Source organism: Nilaparvata lugens, chromosome X (assembly GCF_014356525.2).
Source record: "Nilaparvata lugens isolate BPH chromosome X, ASM1435652v1, whole genome shotgun sequence".
NCBI lineage: Eukaryota > Metazoa > Arthropoda > Insecta > Hemiptera > Delphacidae > Nilaparvata > Nilaparvata lugens.
Genome location: NC_052518.1, coordinates 37,777,981 through 37,801,510, shown reverse-complemented (window position 1 = coordinate 37,801,510; position 23,530 = coordinate 37,777,981). Strand labels below are relative to the sequence as shown.

Here is a 23,530-nt window from a genome sequence, read left to right as displayed (position 1 = left end):
CTCGTTTTTCTTAATAAAATCTCCTATATCATTTTTAGTTGCATACTTGTCTGCAATTTGATTAATCAGAATAGCAATAGCATCTTTTGTAATGAATTGTTCAATACCATCCATAATATTAGCTTTTATTGCACTCACCATTTCAGATAATCATTTCTCAAACTCTTCCTTCATTAATGAAGAACTAGTCAATTTCTGCAAAGTAGATTCAAAATATTGCTTATCAATTGGTGATGGGTGTGTTTCATTTACTTTAGTAAAAATTTCTGTACTAAGCTGTTTTAATTTAGTATTGAGGTAGTTTCTGTCCAAGACCTCCAAATTCTTAATTTCATCTTATATGGCTTTTAATTTCTCATCTGAATAACCTTTATCAACTTTATCATTATTAATACTGTCCAACTGGGATGAAACGCTGTCTGTTAAAGTCTTCACTTCTCCTAGAGAAGATTCTAAAGTTAGAGTTCTCTCTGCAATTGCTTTATCAATATTAGCACTAAAATTTTGTAATGAACTTAGAATATGTTCTCTTTCAATTATGCTCACACCAATATTCTTAGTATTTTCCGAAAAAACGAGTTTGGTTATTTGCGAATCTAAATAAAATTTCACAGCTTTGCTGATTCCTTGTTGATTTATCAATTCGATTATTTTCTGTGTTATCGAGTCAATATCGCACGTAAGATTAGCACTACTAGGTGTATCAATCCGAACGAATCGATGCAAAGTCATTGTAACACTGAACAATTGCTTCTTTCAGCTCTTCAATTATAGACGCGATCTCAACATCATGTCCAGTGTTGCCAGAAGCTTTTGAGGAATAGAGTAAATTTAATCTTTCCACTAATTCGTCAAAATTATCGAAGTATTGATAAATTCTATCATGAGAATTATTTTTTGCAAATTTCAATAAACCCCATCTTTTCTTTTTACTAATTTTTCTACTGGAGAATAATTTCTTAATCATTTGTGATTTTATTCCCTGATTATGTTTAACATACCCTCTTCAATCTAAATGTATGCCTGTAAGTGTTAAGATTTTTTTTATACTTATCCAGATCTCTCTGATTATAAAGATTCGAATTCCGCCTTGAACTGAATAATAACTCAAGAAAACCATGTGTTATATGAAATCTCTCATTATAAATATCTATATAACCATTATCAAATATTACTTGCTGATCTCCAATATAATACACGTTATCTTTAGAATCGTATGAAATTCCATAACTAATTGAATTATTCAATTTTTCTGTATTTAACCTTTTAACCTTTAATTTAACCTTTTTAGGTATTGTGCCAACACCTCATCGTTTTTACTAGAACCGAGTAAACTGTTTTTAAATCTAGTTGAGCTTAAAAGATTCTCTGTTGAACTCCCATAGCTTTTATCATAACTTGACTCCCCCTCCTCCTCATCATCAATCTCCATGCTCTCTTCTTCCTCTTTTACTTCTTCCTTTTTTGGTGTAAAACCATGATTAGAGTGGAAACTGGATTTGGTTTTTCCCAGTTCAATTATGGGCTCTATCAACGGTGAGAGCGTTTTCCTATTGTATTCCTCCGATCGTTTTTTAAAATTAAGTGAGCCTTTATGCTTGTCACTGATTACTTTTCTCAATTTCTTAATCTTATCGATTAAACCAACGTTCTTTCTATACAGTTTTCTGCTGCGTGTTTTAGACAACATGACTGCACAAAGAATTAATCTCTACTGAACGGTAAGAAACGTATCGAGCGAATCTCGGTACTTGCCACTATTAATTCCACACTTGGTCATAATAGTTACAAAATTATGAGGTTTACGATTCTAAACTTTATGGCAAAGTTTACTGAAATCTTTATAAGAAGTATCTCCTCCAACATGATCTCTGTGAATTAATTTGAGACTCAATAAATCTATCTTGAAGATTATGATCATATTTGCATTGTCCCTAGTGAAATGTTCCTGCGTAGCTCCATAACTCTGGATTAAATATGCTGCTCAATATTACGATGTCGGCCCATAGTAAAATATTCTCTTATTTGGGGTACTTGATTAAGTTGTAAATCGTCAAATATAACTAAAGAATATCCCGATATTCTGTTTGGATGTAGTATAGATTCAGAATTGTTGTTTATATGGAATTCAATATCCTTCATGTTGGAAAAAACGTTTTTTAAAAAAATATATTCATCTTGATACTCACTCTTGGTATGCGAGTATATAGTTTTAAATCTCAACCCATTCTTTGAAAAAATTAAATTAGATAGCAAGTTGGTCTTACCACACCCTGAAGACCCTATTATAAGGATCCTTGCATTATGAGGTAACAACTTACCATTTTTACACCATGCTGGGATTTCTTTCTGTCTTATAATCTTGTCGAAATGCACTATCAGGATATTACTCATGTTAGACACATGTACAGCATGTGATCTGATAAGAAACTAATCATTTTTCATAAGTTATCATGTTGTTATCAAAGGGGGTGTGTCACTCACCACATGGCTCTCTGAGTGTGGGTGTGTATGGCTTATCACATCGGAATGCGGTTGGTCGACACGTGCTGACTGTCACTTCCCCCTTTCACAGCAATGCACTAGCAAACTGATAGAAGTTTCTCACTTCAATATATCATTCCCTCTCTCTCCTGCACCCACCCTCTTTACAAGAATGCATATGCTCTGCTACTCCTTATCTATGGCTTGGTCAAAGATTTCCTAAAGCAAATTACGAAAATGAAACAACAGATTGAAATGGAGCTGAGAAGCATTTTTTGATAAAGACATATTATATTTACACCAAATCTTCGTGACATTTACAGTAAATGCAACGTATTACAATATGATATTACAATAGATTATTTTTCATCTAATAGTTGACTTCTACTAATATAACTAGGTGTTGAAAATCCAATTCACTTAACAAGCAATCCTCTTTTATCACGCTTTGATATTTTTTCAATCAGATATACTTGTCTCTCCAATTTGTCTAATTGTGTTTTTTCAATTTCTTCTCCGTAAAACCTACCACTAATTACTTCTCCATCTAGATCTTGCAAGCTGTTCGTTACAGGTTGAGAAGGGAATATAGAATGAATCACAAAATACTCTGTGCTCCAATTTATGTTACAAGATTTATCAAAAAAAACCCTTTTCTTTTAGATTTGTACAACATCTCCTAGCTTAAATTTTGGTTTTAAATTTTTCAATTTATATTGTCTATTGAATGCAGAATTCAAAGACATTAAAACATGATTACGATCTTTCTTGCGCACATCTTTAGGTTTCATTCTAATTGAATTGTTCGTTGTTGCATTATAATTCTGAACCAAACTGTCTAGCTGGTTTATCCAGTTTTTGGTTCCACGTTCAGTTAAATAACTATAAATTTTTGCTTTAATTGTTCTATCAAACCTTCCAACTATGGAAGCTCTCCTATCACCAAAAACATGGTAATGTTTAATACTGTATCTATCTAATCACGCTTCACCTTTTGAATTAAAGAATTCTGTTCCCTGATCTGATTGGAACAACTTAACTCCCTTATTTTTAGAAATAATTGGTTTGAGTGCATCAAATACAGATTGACTTGACTTGTCTTTTAATGGTACACAATATGCGAATTGAATAACAATTAATAACAACTAAGTTATACCTATAACCTTTATTAAAACGTGATAAACTGTTCATCTCAATGAGATCGGCTTGAAGCAAGTCTTTTTCACTTTTCAACTCATATCTGCGAGTGGGATAGTTGACACGTGGCATGCTATGAAGTTCTAACGCTATCTTAGATCTTATAATATTCATATTTACAACAGGAAATCAGAATTAGTGGTGTTGGATGATCATCACAAGACATACTGAGCAATCAGTTAGAGCGTTGTCAGCACCCTATAATGTCCAAAAGGCAAAGTGTCCACACCATTCTCTGCAATGTACCTCTTGTCGTCATAAGGACTCAAGCAGATCTTTGCACATTCAATCTGATACATGATGTGATTATAGGATCTCATCATATTGAATTTTTCAATGTGTTCACAACGTTCAATCAGCGATTTCTTGTATAAATTGAAATTAAGTTTTCTACATTTCACTCCACTCTGTACACCCATTGCTACACATTTATTTACAGGTTCTTCATTCTCATTACATACAAAATATGAGTAAAGTTTAGATCAAAGCCCAATAAATTGACGGACAGGTTTCAAGGCTGTCTCATCCTTGAACTTTCCTACAACTTTATTTCTCTTCATGGAAAAGCAGGGGTGGTAAGGGGGGTAGTTACTAGTGTCAAAAAGGTTCAAATTTTCTTCAATCAACTGATACACGTCCTCCACTTTTACATTTGAAAGAAAACTATCGGTATCGGTCATACAGAGTTCTATGCGATCCCACAGTATAATTATTTGCATTTACCGAGTGCTTTTAGAATGAAATGCGAATCAAACCGGGAGAAATTGTGAAAATAACACGAAATGTACTCCAGAGTACGAGCTGATAAATTACAAGAAAAGTGAGCTGCACATAGGTAATTAATTTCTGGTTTCATGCGCATGGTGACGACATTTAATATCGGTGTCTAGGAACAGTTCGGCGCAAAGCCGACAGTTCACCGAATTTTGAAATTTGCACTCTTGACTTTCGGATAAATGTTGCATCGGAATTTCGTGTTTCATATCCTCATACAAAATGTCACCGAGATCTGTAATTTCCTGAAGAAATTTCTCCATGATTTTTTCATCTAAATTACTCGATCCATGGAGTACAGGTCCGTGAGCAATTTCCCCGTTCACATCGATAACAACAAAACAATACCCGCAGGGAATATGTCGTGCTGTTTTCTTTGAATAGCTATGAGTAATTTCATTGGAATCGGATTCATCATCATCATTATTATTGATATTAACAACGTAAGTTTCTAAATCCGCATAAATTGTATACTTTTCTTCAACAACGTGGCGCCTAGTTTCTTAAATTTAATTGTGTCTCCACATTTAGGATATGAAACACCCTGTGATTCAAACTTGGAACAAAGCTGCTCATGTTTCATCAAATTTGCTTTGCCATCACAATTTTTAGATTTGTTTGATGTAAATCTATGAAAACAGAAATTACAAATGTGTACTTGACTGTGGTGTTTTGAAAGGTGAGAGAGAAGACGCGATAATCCTTTTTCCCGTTCCCGGTATTAATTAAACAAAAATGCGTTTTTCCTCCATTGGCTTTCAGCATTAAAAGATCAATAAAGTGCTTACGAGTGCGGAAAATGCTCGTGCGGTGGGGGAAAAACTTTTTGTTGTCATATGCGATGATGTGAATTGCAATATCCAGGTTCAGTATTTCAAATTTCTTAATATTGCATGTCATCACCGGAAAATTTACACCTCGCGTATCAAGTGTGTGAGCAAACTTGCTCAAATACTTTACAGTCAGGTTTGAGTCCTTTGGTTTCTGATGGAAATATGCGAGGACTGACCATAAAAAGCATTTTTCGTCAGACAGATTTTTGACATTTATAATACAATTTTTGTTTTTAAGAAACTGAGGTGTTTGAATGGAACTGGATGTGAATATTGGATTGAATTTAATCACATTCACATCCAGTGAGTCAATTTTCTTCAACACCCAACCGCTGCCATGTCGAACAAAGTTCTCAAAAGATGGCAGGATTTTTCTCATAGCCAACATGAAATGATAATTAAAATCTTCATAATACTCAAGCACATCTAGTGCTATGTTGGAGTCACTATGAAGATTGACGAGAGATGAGACAGACTCGCTAACCCCATCATCCATCACCACTAATTTGTACAAAAAACATTCAACACAATGTATCATTTTACATTGCCATCATGCCGTGCCGCATGCTCCCTAATTATGTCAAAAACATGACGTTTCGACCTCACAAGCACGTTCTCGATGCTGATTCTCTCAGGATCCTCGATGTTAATATGATGGCTGACTGTGCTGGAATTCATGATAATGATGATGATGATGATGATGTTAGATTCTGAAAAACAAAAAAATAACGATCAGGATGATATAGAATTAGAGTGATAGAGTACAACTGCATGTTTTTAAATCAGTTGTGAATTAGCATTGGTGGAAGAACTCTGTGTGAAAATGTTATCTCAACATCAGATAATGTTGCATGAAAGATTAAGATTATTAACTTTTGATAAAAGATGGACAAAATCTTCTCAGCATTTGTCGATGGAAAACATGGCAAAAGAGGGATTTATATTCGCATGTGTACCAGACATTGTGTGCTGTGTATTTTGTTCAATTTATTTGGGAAAATGGGAAGAAAGTGACATATCAGCAATAGAACATGCAAGGTACAGTCTGAACTGTACATTGAGAAGGAAAGATAATATAACAATTGAAGGGGAGAATTTTCATAATAATATTCTACGTCAATATGAAGAAAGATATCCAACTTTTAATCGTGTAGAAGATTCATCTGTTCAAGGAGAGTATCTTGAAAATCATCATCATCATCTACATTGTGACTATTGTAAATCATTATCTGATAAAGCAGACTATTTTGCGAGAAATGGTTGTTTCTAACATAAAAATCACTATCTGCAAAATCACAATAGACATAATTAATGCAAATATATATTCGAAAATCCATTTGAAAAAGTAATACATTTACCGTTTTGTTTATATGATGAGTGTGAAAAGGAAGGGGGAGGAGAAGATTACCCAGATATAGCATATTGTAAAGATGAGCTAATAAAAAAATTGCATGCATGCAGTATGCTGTAGAAGGTTTCTTGTCCTCCGAGGACAAAAATCCTCCCCTCTGAGGACAAAAATCCTCCCCTCCGAAGACAAAAATTGTCCTCCGATGACAAAAATCTGTCATCAGAGGACAATTTTCCTCTCCAACTCCCCTCTGAGGATAAAATCAAAGTAAAAATGTACTTGCATGTGTTGGTTGATGCGTGAATGACAGGTATCTCCTTGGCTATAGATGTTCAGGTATAGATAGATGGCTATCCGGCTATCCTTCCTTTTTGGATTGTGTGCTAACCTCTCAGGTATGTTGCGTTGACGAGAGCTCAACTGGTTATGACGTCAGAAGCCGAGTTGTGAGGTGAGCACTCCAATGCTGTGAAAACAATGAAATATTTAATAACTGATAATATTAGAAATCGATAAGCATCACAAGAGGTGGGATGCTTTTCAAAAAAAATAGAATGTTTGAGTGAATGTAACGGTTTTTATGATAGGAGAGAATACTTACAAATCTGAATAATGATGATAATGATGTGAGAGGATATAGCAGCAGGCACTGCTCTGTGCTGAGTCCTAAGGGAAAAATTTGAATTTTTTTTTCTTGTAGCACATGTGTCTCTCACTCGCACAAGTCTAGAACAGAGAGAGAAATGCATGCTATATAAACAGATGTAATGCGAGCAAAATTATCATTCACATCAGAGTTACATTCGAGTTTACTACATACCATACTCTACTTCACTATCATAAGAGATGAGTTTGTCATCATCATCAACCTCGTCCTCATTCATCCTCCCAGATAGGCCACCAGCACATGAGCATATCCTCAACTACTGGCAACAGAAAGCTGCCCTTGCTGCCGACGCGTCTGCTGCTGCACCTGCTCCTTCTCCACTCACCGTGGAACCGCCATCGCCGGGGGAGATTGTGCTGGGTGACAGTCCAGTTCAACACTTGGCTCCACCTGCTACCTGGGCACCGCGACGTGCGGTGCTAACAACTCCGAGCAACAACAACATGAAGCAGAAGCAGGGGAAGAGGAGGTTAGTGTTTGACGAGCCTAAGGTTAGTGGTGATGAGGACGAGACAATCTTCTCAAAAACAAAGGTTAGTTTCAACAAATATTATTAACTTGTATGTGTAAAGATTTTTTTATAAAACAATCGATCATTGGAAAAAAATCTGTACACATACAAGTCTTCGATTATTATTATTTGATATCAAAGAATTATTGTTAAAAGTAATCGCTCATGCATAAATTATTTGATAGCAAGGAAATATTATTTGAACTGATTAGAGATATAATTGAATTACGAGTTATTATTGTTTAAAGTAATTGCTCATGCATAAATTATTTGATCACAAGGAAATATTATTTGAACTGATTAGGGATACAATTGAATTACAAGATATTATTGTTAAAAGTAATCGTTCATGCATAAATTATTTGATAGCAAGGAAATATTATTTGAACTGATTAGAGATGCAATTGAATTACAAGATATTATTGTTCAAAGTAATTGCTCATGCATAAATTATTTGATAGCAAGGTAATATTATTTTAACTGATTAGAGATACAATCGAATTACAAGATATTAGTGTTAAAAGTAATTTTATTCAAGTTTTATTCAAGTTTATTCATTCATCTCTTGTACAACATAGAAAATCAAATTGACAATGTACATAATTATTACAAGAAATAGAATGTGGAGCTCAAAAGACTTACGTCCGTTCGTGAGCTTCAAAAAGAAATAGATAACAAAAAATTTATAAACAAAGTGGCATAAAATAATGTGAAATAAAGTATGATTAAAAAGTAGGAGATAAAAAATACATACAAAAAAAGTAGTAAATAATGGAATTGGAAAGCAGGTAGAAGAATCTTCAAAGTGGAGTTATACATTTTAAGCATCGCTAGGCTAGACAGCACAACAGGAACGCAAATGAGAAAAGCATAAAGCTGTTTTAGAGTACGGTAAGCTCGAATGATAATATTGGGCTAGAAAAACTTAGGGCTCTGATATAGTGGAGAAAGTAGTGAGAAACGATCCAAATCACAAAAATACTATCTTATGTTACCAGAGAAGTCAATGGATGCTTTGATCCAATTTATGGTTTCAATCTTTAGTTTATTTGGTGGAGAATTTGCAAACAAGGTTTGGGGAATTATATTCACAAGCTTATCACACCTATAAGGAAATTGCATCCTACAAACACTAAGATTTGTTTCAGTCATGTCAGAAGATCTAAAAACTCGACGTGTATGGTATGGAGTATACCGGATATTAAATAAATTTTTATTTTTTACCACGTATAATGCTAAGTTTTTTAGATAGAGCTGTTTGATTGATAGTATTTTGCTTTCCTCGAAAAGTGTTCTGGTCGGGTAGAGCCGCGGCTTGTTAAGTGCAATTTTTATAATATGTTTTTGTATGTTGAAAACCTTACCAATGTGTCGTTCAGCTGCGCCTCCCCAGACTCTTATCCTGTATTGCAGAACAGATTGAGCGTAAGCGAAATAGGTCATTTTGGCAAGCTGTGGTAGTTTCAAGAGGCTAATTCTATAAAATTTTTGTATTAGATATTTGGCTTTATGACATAATGACTGAATATGAGTATCCCATCTTAGATGTTGGTCAATCATTACTCCCAGGTATTTAACAGACTTCGAGTTCTCCAGTGAAGGGCAGTCACAGCCTGAACCTAGTCCGTTACAGCTATTCTTGTGACTTTTCAAAATTATTTGATTCAATGGTTGAGTTGCAGTATTTGGTGTAAAAGTAATAAAGAAAGACTTTTTGTAATTTAAGGTTAGAGTATGATTGTCAAGCCAAGCTTTGACCTCCAAAAAACCCTTCTCAGCTGAAGTTCTAGCTGCCTCCCAAGTTTGACCAGAAAAAATTAAAGTAGTGTCATCGGCAAAAGAAATTGCTTGACCATTTTTCAAGTGCAGGTTCAAGAGGTCATTTATGTATATTATGAATAAGATTGGAGAAAGAACAGTTCCTTGTGGCAAACCATAGTCGAGCATATATTCAATACTGGATTTATTCCCATTTGATAATATCTGTGATCGCCCTCTTAGGTAACTCGAGAAAAGATTTAAGGGTAATCCTCAAATTCCAATACGGTTAAGTTTTTCCAAAAGTTTTGAATGTGGAATAGTTTCAAATGCTTTGGTGAGGTCCATAAATATTGCAATAGATTTCTTTCTTCTACTAAAATTTTAAGTTAAAGTTTTTACTAGTAACGAGATAGCATCCTCTGTATTTTTGCCTTCTTGAAAACCAAATTGGCTGGGATGAATAAAATCTTTCAATCTCAAATATTGTGTAAGACGCTTTTTTTTAATTTTTTCCATAACCTTTGAAATACCGCTGAGCAAGCTTATCGGACGATAATTAGTCGGATTTTTAGCATCACCAGATTCATACAAAGGTACAATCTTGGCTACTTTGAATTCATCTGGGAAGAAACCCTCTTCAAAGCATCTGTTAATTATGATATTTACAGGTTTAGCAATGCTGTGAGCTATGTTTTTTAAACAACTGTTACTTATGTTATTTATGCCTGGTGCTGAATTGGATTTCAGTGTTTTTATCGTTTGAATAATCTCTGATTCATTTGTCGGGAATAGGAAAAAAGAGTTATGGAAATCAATTTGTGAGTTGTTAGAATTATGATGACTGATTTGAGGTTGTATATCGGTTACATTTTCGTTGTTTAGCTTTTCTGCCAACTTCCTACCAATAGATGAAAAATGTTTGTTCAGGACCTCAGGATCAATATCATTATTCAAAGCTCTCTTTTTGATATCAAGTATCTCGTTTATTGTGTTCCATGTTTTCCTAGCATTACCCCTACTTTGATCCAATTTATTTCTATAGTAATTGATTTTGGTTTCCTTCAATAATTTGTTTAAAGTATTCCTATAGCGAGTATAGAGTTCTTTTAGCTCATTGTTATTAGGTTGTTTCAGTAGTTTTTTGTGCATTTTGTTCCTAGTCTGTATAGCTCTAATTAATCCTTGGGTGATCCAGTTTTTTAATGGTCTGTTTCTGTGTGATACCTTGATTTGAGTGGTTGCATTTTCTATGTGGGTAATAAGTGTTTGTTCAAAAGATTGTACGAGGGTTTGAATGTCGATGTTATCCATCACACCAGTCCAGGATTCATTTTCGAGGCATTGTAATAATTTGTTGTAATCTATTTTGCCAATAGTGCTGGTATTAGAAGATATACTATTTGATTCGTAAGCAGTACTTTGACCTCCTAGATGAATGCTGGTACAATAGTGATCAGTAATATCAGTCTTGAAAATAGCACCTATCACTCTATCTGCATTGACATTTGTATTTTTGAAAAATATGTGGTCTATACAAGAGCTTGAAATATTCTGAACTCGAGTTGGTTTATTTATATATGATGTGAAGCCATTTGAAGTCATAATATTAAAATAGTCAATAGAGGTATCGGAAGTTTGATTCAAATCGATATTAATATCACCCATAAGAATAACATTTTTATAATCCCTCAGCTCCCTTAAAACATTCTCCAAGTCATTTAGGAATAGATTAGCCGATGAGGAGGGTGATCTGTAGATTGCAATCAAAGTAATTTCGAAATTTGTGGTGGGGTTTCTCACTTTCAGGACCACTGAGTCCGACTCTGGAATGTCAACACTCAGTCTGTTGAAAGTTAATGCATTACTGACAAAGACACATACACCATTATTTTTATTTCTCTTTCCAGGCTGATCTATTGATGTGTTCCCATTTAATATGTAGTTAAAAGGTTCGTCTTCGCCCATCCATGTCTCAGACAGCACTATAATATCAAATTTTAGGTGACAGTTCTCTATTGTGTAAGCGAATTCATCAAAATTCTTATTCAAGCTGCGTATGTTCATATGAACCATACTCATTATACGTTTCTCCACTATATTGGCAAAATTAATTGGTGGGGGAAGTAGAATATCGTTAATTTCAATAGTATTGTAGCATTCCTGTGTTGCTTCATTGTCAAAGTTTTCCACTATAACCATAAACAATCAAAGAAAAAAATTTTTAAGTAAGAAAGATAATGAAAAATATACGATAAAAATTGAGAACACAAAATCTTAAAATGTATTTTAGATTTAAAAGCTAATTCTCCTCAAAATTATAAAAAAATAATATATTTAGAAGTAGTAGAAGGAAAAATTAATAAATTTAGCAAGGGTAAGGGGAATAGAAAAAAAATTAGTCGATCACCTCAGCCTACTGGTGATAAAACTTGATTTCTGAACCGTACTATATATAAAACAGGAATATTTATATATTATGAATTGAATTGAACGACAATCAGATCACAATAAGATCAGATCTATCAGCGGGAAGTGATGTTGAGAAAACGGAGCATTTCCAATTTGCAATGATGAATGTGAAATAGATAAGTTGTTATCGGTATTTTATGAAGCTACCAGCCGCATGCCCACAAAATAAAGGGTGACGGAGGAAGAGGAAGTCGTAAGAGCGGTAGTAGAGAAAGAAAACGATTAGCTATAGAAAGCTTACTTATTGAATCGTTATGATTCTTCCGTTATGTCGATGTGCAAGGAGATTCTCGCTTTAGTTGATAAGATTAGTTTCTTGTTTACTGCAAAACAGAATCTAGCCTTCAAAACATCGGTCCTAGAACTGAAACTCTTGAAACGTGAAAGAATGATTGCTGTTTGATCAATTTAGTTTGTTCTCATGACTGATTCATTCAAAATTATATTCAAATAAATTATACTAATCGTAACTTGATAGAATAGTTATGACTATTGTTCAGTTTCAATGAATTTTACTTTAAAAAAAGTATGAATAATAATTGAAATTATAGACGTAAACTAAATGCTTCGATCTGCATAGCAATTTCAGTTGAGATATATTTACATCGATTTCATCAATCTATTATAAATAATGAAGTTATTCATTAGGATTTGTCAGTTACAATACGTATTTTATGTGTTAGCGAAAAAGATTAGAATGATGGATAAAATCCAATTTTAGATCTAGACTGCAGTTACGTACTAAATGAATACTGTATTGAATGGACAATAAATACTTGAAATTTAGGTTGAATATAGAAATAACTTGAAAAGAAAAGAAAAAAACTTCATCGTTCAACTAGATCTTAGCACTTGACTGTGGTTGGTACGGCACATAAGTCCTCTTCACACTTCACAGTGTGAATTTCACCATTTTCGACTTTTCTTATCTTTATCGTACCAGTTTTGTCCACCCAAACATATTTGAAGCCGAATTCCTTTTGTAACTTCCTGGCTTTGGATAATAAGATTTTTCGCTGGGCCGTTAGAGAAAAGTTTATGTAAATTGGACGGATCTCACCTTGCATTTCAATATGACGGGTTGATAGCTTATCCACATTGCGCTTTCGCTGCATTATTTCGTGGGTGACGGTGGGTCGTACAAACTTGACTATAACCGGCAGCGGGTTTCGAGAGTCCGGTCGTTTTCTAAGTCGGTGACAGGTATCAATCTCTTCTTCTTTTATCTCGACTCCGACAGCTTTGCAGGTCTCAAGCACCACTTTGGAAACGTCCTCGCGAGTTGTGACCGGAATCCCGTGTAGCTCCAGGGTATTCCTCCTTCCGTATTGTCCCAGGTCATCTGCACGTGAATATAGGTCACTAACTTGTTTTTTAAGGGTTCCATTTTCACTTTGCAAAGCTCTTATTAATTCTTGTTGCACTGCAATTAGATTTCCCTGCTTATGTAAGATACTTGCATTGCTGTCAAGTTTTTTATTGCATAGATTGAGAGATTCCTGTAGTTTCTCAAGACTGTTCATGATCTCGGTTTTAAAGTCGTTGAGTGATAGACAATTAGTATCGACAGAATGAATCACGAACCCATGTTCAGGGGTTTTTAAGGGCGTCGATATTGGGTCAGCACCACGCTGAAGCCGGAGTCCCACCATACAGCTCACGCACCTCCAAGTACCCTTCGCGAGGATCTCGATTTCCGCCTCACTCATAGCTCTGCCAGCCTCATCGCGTATACATTTTCCGTGAAAAATTGACCCACAGTCTTTACACCCTATCGCCAAGTCCTTGCCAGATCTGCTGACCACCGATTTGCACTCCGCACACACACTCATATTTAGGCCACTTCGAGAAATTCAAGAGAAAAAATCACGTACGAAAACTTATGTTCAATAATACGAAAACTTAAGTTCAATAATAATGAACAACCATACTATTTACCGGCAGGCGAGGTAGATGATTGACTAAACAAGACGATTCATTTATCGGTAGCTGATAAGAGAGCGAAACGGAAAGCGTCTGCTCTTAGTCAACTCTCAGATAGTACTGATGATTGCTCATGCATAAATTATTTGATAGCAAGGAAATATTATTTGAACTGATTAGAGATACAATTGAATTACAAGATATTAGTGTTGAAAGTAATCGCTCATGCATAAATTATTTGATAGCAAGGAAATATTATTTGAACTGATTAGAGATACAATTGAATTACAAGATATTAGTGTTAAAAGTAATTGGTCATGCATAAATTATTTGATAGCAAGGAAATATCATTTGAACTGATTAAAGATACAATTGAATTACAAGATATTATTGTTTAAAGTAATCGTTCATGCATAAATTATTTGATAGCAAGGAAATATTATTTGAACTGATTAGAGATGCAATTGAATTACAAGATATTATTGTTCAAAGTAATTGCTCATGCATAAATTATTTGATAGCAAGGTAATATTATTTTAACTGATAAGAGATACAATCAAATTACAAGATATTAGTGTTAAAAGTATTGCTCATGTTGCTCATGCATAAATTATTCGATAGCAAGGAAATATTATTTGAACTGATTAGAGATACAATTGAATTACAAGATATTAGTGTTGGCGGATTCTGCAATACATAAGTTATTACTCACTTTGAGATTGTGTAGTGAATCTGTTGATCAAGTTCTCTAGTATGATTTGAATCTGATTCGATGATAATCTGAAACAAATAAGACACTAATCGAATATTTTTCAACAGAAACATGCTGCAGTGGAGAACGAGTCATCACTTGTCCCCCTGATGAAGGAAGTGCAGAGGGCAGAGGAGGATGAGAGGGGGGAGATGGACTTTGTTCAACTCATCAATCAGCCTGCACCCAAACCCTGGGTGCAACTGGGAGAGTTGAAAGAGGATGTACCCTACCCCATTATCAGCGTGAGGGAGCATACCGATAAACATGGATGACATGTTATTTTGAAAATTAGCAATGCAGAAATCAAATCGGTGTGTGAGGTATATTTACCACAACGATTTGCTTCCTGCATTAGCGCAGAAAAAATTGTAGAGTTCAACAAAAGTTGTAAAAATTTGGTAATGATAGTATCACATAAGTCGGGGAATTGGACTGATATAAGAATTGTTAAGCATTAACAGTTTTTATATCTATACAATTCGTCGACTTATGTGTTACAAATTGTATAGATGTTTGTGTTAAAGTAGTATTAGGAGTGAATAAATTGTTTACATATTTTGATAAAAAATTGTTTTCAATTCTTACCTGTTTACACTTGTTGTTGTTGTTGATAAGTTCACAATGAATAGTAGAAACACAGACAGAAGAATGGTTCACCTTTCACCTCGCACTCTGTTGTGACTGATATGTAAATAAGCTGGGCTCCCCTTTTATAGTTTGCTGCGAGCATGCACAGAGCCAAGTGTCTTTACTACTACACACACACACACACACACACACACACACACACTTACAGCCAAGCGGCTTCGGTGAGTTGATGCTTTGCTCTCTCCCACATCTGTTTTGGCACGTGTTCCTACAGATATGGGCGGTGCGATGACATCATTTCTCCCTTTCAAATTGCGGTCACCTTTTCAGATTTGTTATTTGAAATGATATTCTTATTTGAGCAATGTTATAAGCACATAGCAATCTGATAGTGTGTGAATTCATTTCCAACTTGATTGAAAATTAAACCAATTCAATTTTCTTTCAATTAAGTTAGTGTAATGATTAATTAATCAATTAACTTCAGTTGATGTTCAACCATTGAGTTGAAAGGTAAGAGAATGGTATGTAGAAGAAAGCAATGTCTGAGGAAACGAGGTAGAGGAATCTTGAGTTCAGCAGCAAAAGTTTTTAAGGGCGTGACAGGTTTAGCAGGTAATGTGACATCCACTATTCTAAATAAGCTCATTGACCTTCAACAAAATTAAATCAACTTGCCTGGTGGCTATCAGTATTGTGGACCGGGCACCAAGGTTAATGAAAGGTTAAAGAGAGGTGATCAAGGTATAAATTCATTAGATGGAGCCTGTAAGGTACATGAGATAGCATATACACGAAATAGCAATAATAAAACTTGAGCGATAGCTGACAGAGCTCTAGCGAGCGCAGCGTGGGAGATATTCAAAAATCCAGAAACAACCCTTCCTGAGAAAGCAATTAGCTATCTTGTTACAAACGTCATGAAAGCTAAAGCAGCGTTTGGTGGGTCTTTGAGAAAGAAGAAGAAGAGGAAGAATGAGAGGAGAAGTTATAGTAATGATATTAGACACAAAGCTATAGCTCAGTTGAAAGAGCATATTGCAGGAAAAGGGTATTTTTTGAAACCTTTTCCTCAAATAACTAGTGGGAGAGAGTTTTAATCCCACCCTCTTTACCACCACTACCACCATCATCATATGGAGTGAATTTATTCCCCCAAAAACAAGTTAAGAAATGTAGAACAACAAAGGAGAGTAGGAAGAAGAAGAAGAAGACATGAATATTGGAGGAGAATTGAGTAATTATGATTTGATTGATTGGTCGAAATTATTACAGATTCGGCTAAGAGGTATATATATGCTAGATGCATTACCCAAATAAATTCTAAGAAACGAGAATGGCATTGTGATTTTAGCGAGGGAAAGCAATGATGGCAGGCATTGGGTTGCATATAAAAAAGTTGGCTCCAATGTTTGGTATTTTGATCCAATTGGAAATTTACAACCGTCATATGAATTGGACAAATATTGGAAAAAAGAAATTGGAGTGAATATATTTTATAATGTAGAGCACATGCAACCATTAAATAGTGATTTTTGTGGTCATCTTACATTATTGTTTCTTGCAAATCAGTTGTAATTAAGTGTTTGTGCTGAACACACATTACAAGATGGTTGTTATTACATTAAGATCTAACACAAGTAACCTACACCAACATTTACAAGAAATTATAGAATTGGATAAAAATTGTGAATGGGAAATTGGATTGATTAATTTTCGTAGTTACAATAGTATTGCAAACGTTAACAAAGGAACAAACTCCAGCTTCAAATATGGTGATAGATTAATTGAGCTGGATACGGGTGCATATGAAGTTGAGGATATTATAAAATCTTTAAAGAATAAATTGAATATTGATGAGAAGAAGAAGAATAAACTGATTATACGAGCAAACACAAATACTATAAAGATTGAAATTCATTCTGATAAAGCTAATGGTTTAACATGTACTGATTTGATTGGTAAGATACTTCGTTTTGATTATGTTGTTTTGCAAGCAAATGAATGGCATTATTCCCAGCATTTGGTTAACATAACAAGCATTGGTAGTATTGTACTCGAGTGTAATTTAGCATGTGGTAGCTACTCTGACGGGAAACAAAAATATATAATCTATGAATTTTTGCCAAAGGTTCCTAGCAGTTATTCAATAAACTAAGTACCATCACCAATTATTTATGTACCTTTGAATACTCATCGAATCCAAACTATTAATATAAAGGTAACAGACCAGAACAGATCGTTTATTGATTTCTGTGGTATTGCAATTAGGTTGCACATACGTGAAAAACAAAAGTGAATGTGATGGGTTATCTTGTTTTCAATCCATGTTTAAATAAGACGTGTACACACAATGTCATCAGAGAGACATTTAGGAGGAGAGTGTACAATGACAGTTAGGAGGAGGAGCAGCAATTATTGAAATTCTGGACATGGAGACAGAGCTTCAGTTTTATATTGATATAACCAAATTCCAATTTCACACTCATACAGTTTATTCGGGACAAGAAATAAAAAACTCTGACAAGGCACTTATTGGCATAAATTCTTCAGATGTCTATTCTTTACCTTGCAAATCATTTATATTTATTGAGGGAACAGTTAGCTGTACAAAACCGGGAACAGACCCGGCTAGTCCACCAGTTGCGGCAGACTATAAATTAAGCAGTAACGTAATTGGTGACCTTTTTGACGAAATACGATATGAATTAGCAGGTTAGCAAATTTCTTAATCAAGATTGATTGGATTAACATCCACAATTAAAGCTATACTAGTGAAGAATATGCTCGATAAGAACACATATCAGTTGGCCGGTTTTGACAGAGCAGGATATGCGCTAACAGATAATAAATTCACTTTCTGTGTACCGCTGAAATTAATCCTCCCATTTTTTGAAGATTTTCAAAGAATAATTTTAAATTTGAAACAGGAACTCGTCTTTTTGAGGTCACCAATGGACCTGAATTGTGTTGAGTCTGCAACTGGAACAAGCGTTAGTGTGAAAATTACAAAACTGCAATGGAGAATGCCCTACATAACTTTAGAAGATCTTGTAAGACTGATATTTTCGAGACTGCTCAATGCTGACACTCCACTGGAATTAAGTTTCCACCATTGGGAAATTTGTGAATTACCAAATTTGCAAAATTCACTTAACCATTCTTGGGCAGTCTGCACCATATCGATTTTTGATAGTCCAAAATACGTTATAATTGCATTTCAATTTTGTAAGAATGAAATTGAAAAATCAATATCTAATCTCGATAGCTGTGGTATTTACAATGTTTGAGTACATTTGAACAGCGAGTATTATTCATATGAAAATCTGCTAGGTAAAAAGGAACTATTATACAGGATGTTTTTGGATTCCGCTCCCTTGTATTATAATCATTCAATCAATAGCGAACTCAGAAAATAAATCAACTTTAAGACGTTTTGTGATTCAACACCGCTGGTTGTTGTGGATTGTTCACACCAAACGAGTCATTTGAAATCTTTGACAGATGTTCGTATTGAAATGGAATTTAATACTGCAGTACCTGCAAATACTTCCGCTTATTGCATTTTGATTAGCGATCGTGTGATGGAGTACACACCTCTGACGAGCATGGTGAAAGAAGTTCAGTAATTTTATTGATAGAGTGCACTGCATGCAATATTATATAAGGTGTGCACCCTGACAAATTTTGTTCATTATCAGTTTCACCTTTGAACAGGCAACATCTAAAATGTCCTATTCTTTGTGTTCTGATATTTTGGAGAGTAAGAACAAAGTGCAGACTCAGTCTATTGGTATCCAGTGTGATCTTGATTCTGATAGTTTCTATTATGAGCCGAGGTGCAGTACACTGATCCAGAAGCCACAGGAGGTGAAGGAGCAGAATCGGGAGGAGGAGGAGGAGGAGAAAGACAGAGGATTCGATGAGCCCGCCGAACAGAAAGAAGTGGACAAGCAAGCGACTACAAAAATTGCTACAGTTGATCTTCACTGGTTTAAACAAGATTGTAATTGAATTATTGGTTATGTACATGTTAGTTTCAATTTGAATTGGATAGAAGCTGAGCAACATAGCCTTTCCGAAAATCAGGTTGTGGAAATGATAACAACAAAAATGGGCCTAGCCCAATATAAAGGCTTTGTATTGTCTCCAAAAACATGAAATCTTGTGAAAGGATAACATTCGGCATATGAGGGAGACATTTGAAGTACAGTGAACTCTAATGGTTTTCTTGCTAACACAAACTCATGCTACTTCAAGATGATAAATCAGACTATATATTTCTTCATGCATCTATGATTGAATGTAACAGTTTCATGTAGAAGTTATATGAAGGCGTACACTCTTATCTAAAGAATTTGGAAAGGAGGAAACATCCACCAACAGGGGGGCATAGCACAGCCGTCATTTCTCTGGGGAAACATTCACCAAGAGGGGGGCATAGCACACGCGTGACTTCTCTCTGAACAGTCGAGCTGACAAGTTCACAATGTCTCACTATTTTGATTGGAGAAGTTCCAATGAGTTCTCTGTAGAAGCAAATCCACTAGCCGATTGGAGTTATGAATTTTATCCTTTTGATTGGTTCGTAGTAATGAAGGTAACATTTGCCGATAATGGCAAAATTCACCTCAAAATTATTGATTTTGATAGTGAAGGTGACTTTAAACATACTATCAAGTTACCAAAAGAATATTCAGTGGTTTTGAATGAGGATAACATCAGAAGTTTTATTTCTCATTCATGGGAATTGAATGTGAGTGGGAATCGCATATTCTTAAGAGAGTTTCATGGTAACTATAGACGTTGAGTATTAAGATACCCCACCCAGTGTGAAATGGGTCTGAGAATATGTAAGTATTTTTAGATATGCTAGCTCATTCCAATTATACTCACATATTGTCTGAGAAAACACTTTAACAATAACGACTGGGATGCTTGTACAGCGAAAGAGCTCAATTTTTTACACATGCATGATATTGATAAACAGTTTGATTGAACTCTAGACTGTCAGTTGGCAACCAAGCATAATATGGATATTATAGAACTTAGATTATTGTAGAGATAAGGATTCACTTTTATCTGACAGTATAGCAATAGATTATTAAGCAATAGATGTAGATAGAGAGAGAGAGAGAGAGAGAGAGAGAGAGAGAGAGAGTGAGAGAGAGAGAGAGTGAGAGAGAGAGAATTTTTCTCTCAAAAAGAAATTATTTTTTCCCTCACTCGATATCCACCCCCCTCATCAATACTGGTGAAGGGGAAGGGAAAATCTATTTGAGAGAGAGAGATATCTCTCTCTACTTCTTCATCCCCCACGTCATCACTGTGAGAGGGGGAGAGAGAAAGAGGGAGATAAGATTGGATTAGATTAGATTAGATTAGATTAGATTAGATTAGATTAGATTAGATTATAGAGAGAGAGGGAGTGAGAGGGAGAGGATGAGAGAGAGAGGAGTGGGAGGGAAGAGTGGGAGGAGGTAAATCAATTTTTAGAACACCCCCCTCACCCTGTGGGGGGAGTTTGAGGGCGGTGGGTGGTGGGATGGGAGAGCGGTGAGATGTGGGAGGGGGATTTCAAGCAAAAAAGCTTCCTCAAAGTCCCAAACCCATCCTACTCTTAGCAATCTATGATGAATCAAATTATAACTGATAAAAATTGTTCTCTGTACATAATATGTTTTGAAATCAATATGTAACTGTTTTACCTGAGGTCAGATAGTTAATCAAGTTGAAAAATAATTATTATATTAAGAGAGAAATATTGAAGGTATAACTAGTGAATCTACCAGAAAAACAATTTCGAATTTCATTTGTTCTATAGAACATTAGTAACATAACCAGTTTTGAATGTGAAGAAGAAATTATTGAATTAGGAACCACATCAAACTGTGAATATTGTAAGATGATATAGGTTGTGAATAGTATTCATAAATGAATTAGATTCAGCTCGTGAATTCCCTATCCCGTACCTGTATAAACAGATATCTTCTCCTTTATTATTTCTTCTATTATTCGTGTCAAATTAATATAATTAATTTTGTTTCTATTAATCTATAATTTTTGTTTCCAGGGTTCGTTCCTCAATACAGCTTAGCTGTTCAACTTCTACTTATGTCTGACTCTTTGATTCCATTTGAGTTTTTGATATCTTATGGGTAGATTTTGTATGTTACTTTGTGATCCCACAATGTGCTCATTGCACATACACATAGAAAATATTTTTTTTTTTTAAAGAACTTTGAAAGGAAGCTAAGGTAAACATTCTACACTTGTAGATCCAGTTTGATTGAATATTATAGTTTTCACTTCCAATGAGAACAAAGTAATGGAAATCATGGAAGTTATTTCATACCTCAGTCTGCTATATATCTGATCTTTGTATTTCTCATATTTGGTTGTTAGCCAAGTTGGTGGTTGAATAATATCAAGTTGGTGGTTGAGTAATATTTCATTTATATTCTTAACTTATTATTCAAACTTATGCTCTTACTTTAATGCTACTTCGTTTTTGCAGGTCTTAGCTGAAGCTATCAAGCTGGGAATTTCAAAAGAAGGAATAGTGTCATCCATTGCAGTAAGGAAACTCAATCCAAAAGCCATAACAATTCAACAGCTCTATGGATACATCGACAGAACATCCAATCATTGGATTGATGGAATTATTCCCAAATTATTCAGGTATTTTTGTTGTTTTTTTTTTTATTCAGAAATTTGATTTGTTTCATCATTCAATGTTTGTTGATCGTTCTCCATTCAATGATCTAATGAATTGTTATTTCAATTGTTATATAAGGTTGAGCTTTTTAATGGAATTAAATAACTAAGAGGATCCAAGAAACGGCTTCAAGGCTGTAAACTAGACTATATGATAAATAATAATACTCGTGAACGAGTCTCGTTGGACACGCGACACATAAAATCGTGTCACACATAGTGTGTATGCACTGATTTGATAACATCGGTTTAGTCAAATGAGAAATCAGCAATTAGCAGCAAGACATATCATGACATGCAATATGATGTCGTGAAACACAAATGTATGGGCTGGCTTCCAATTTTCTTGTATGAGAAAGCAATCTTCCAAATAATATCGAATCAAATCAAATTTATTTGCCTAAAGTTTCAATACAAAGGTACTTAATGTGAAAATGCACAATTTATGAATATATCAGTAACTAGCCGACAAACACGCTTCCCTTGCCTTATCCGTCTAGCCAGGGAGCACCAACCCTTGGACATCCGGCCAAATCATTCAGTAATAGGAACGCTTCGATCGCCTGCATTTGATATTTTTTTTTTTTTTTAATTTTTCTCACATTACATGAATGATAAGCTTTACAAATTGAATTAATCATTATACATATATCATCTTATATCTATCATACAGGAAGTGAGAATCTATCAAGATTTTCCTATTATAATTTTGTGGCTGCCCCATGAAGCTAACTTTAGCCTATATTAGGGCATAATAAAATAATAATATAATAATAATAATATAATAATAATAATAATAATAATAATAATAATAATATATAATAATAATAATAATAATAATAATATATAATAATAATAATAATAATAATATTGATAATAATGATGATGATAATAATAATAATAACCATGCATTCTCACTAGAGAGACCTGGTGTCGACGGAGGGTTGTCAAATGCATGGTTGAAGCATGAGGACCTGTTTTTTGAAACTGAAGGTTTCATGGTGACTATACAAGAAAAAGTGGTAGCCACCAAAAACTACAAGAGATATATAATGAAGGTACCCATGAATATCATGAACATCTGACATATGCAGATATTGTGGCTTGGCATCGGAAACAATACAACATAAATATTATTGTATCTGCATGTCAGGCAATGGCAGCCACAGAGACCTCAAGAGGCACAATAATGTTGCTGACATACTGCACCAGGACCTTGCTTCAAGGTTTGAGCTAATTGAAGAGAAAGTCACCTATAATCAATATACTCCCAATCCAGTAGATGAGAACAACACCTACAAAATATATTGGGATAGATCAGTGCTGACTGATAGGACAATTCCACAACGGAATGCTGTGGTCTGGGGATCGTCTGGCATTTATATGCTCTCCCAAAGTGAAGGGGATGGAGTTTTGCTCCCGCCAGAGGCAGTAAGAATCGTCTCGATGCGCGAAAGATGGTACGCCATCGGTACCCTCCTTACCTCCGCGGTCAGCTAGC

The 23,530-nt window shown here is 34.7% G+C and overlaps 1 protein-coding gene across 1 annotated transcript in view; it reads left to right on the top strand.

Moving 5' to 3' along the window:
* LOC120354999 (dynein heavy chain 7, axonemal-like) overlaps positions 1 to 23,530 on the top strand; it is a 714,404-nt gene that overhangs the window by 35,084 nt on the left and 655,790 nt on the right. The window contains exon 7 of the mRNA XM_039443223.1: positions 21,830 to 21,993. Within this exon, the coding sequence (XP_039299157.1) occupies positions 21,830 to 21,993 (164 nt within the window). The remainder of the gene's footprint in view (positions 1 to 21,829; positions 21,994 to 23,530) is intronic.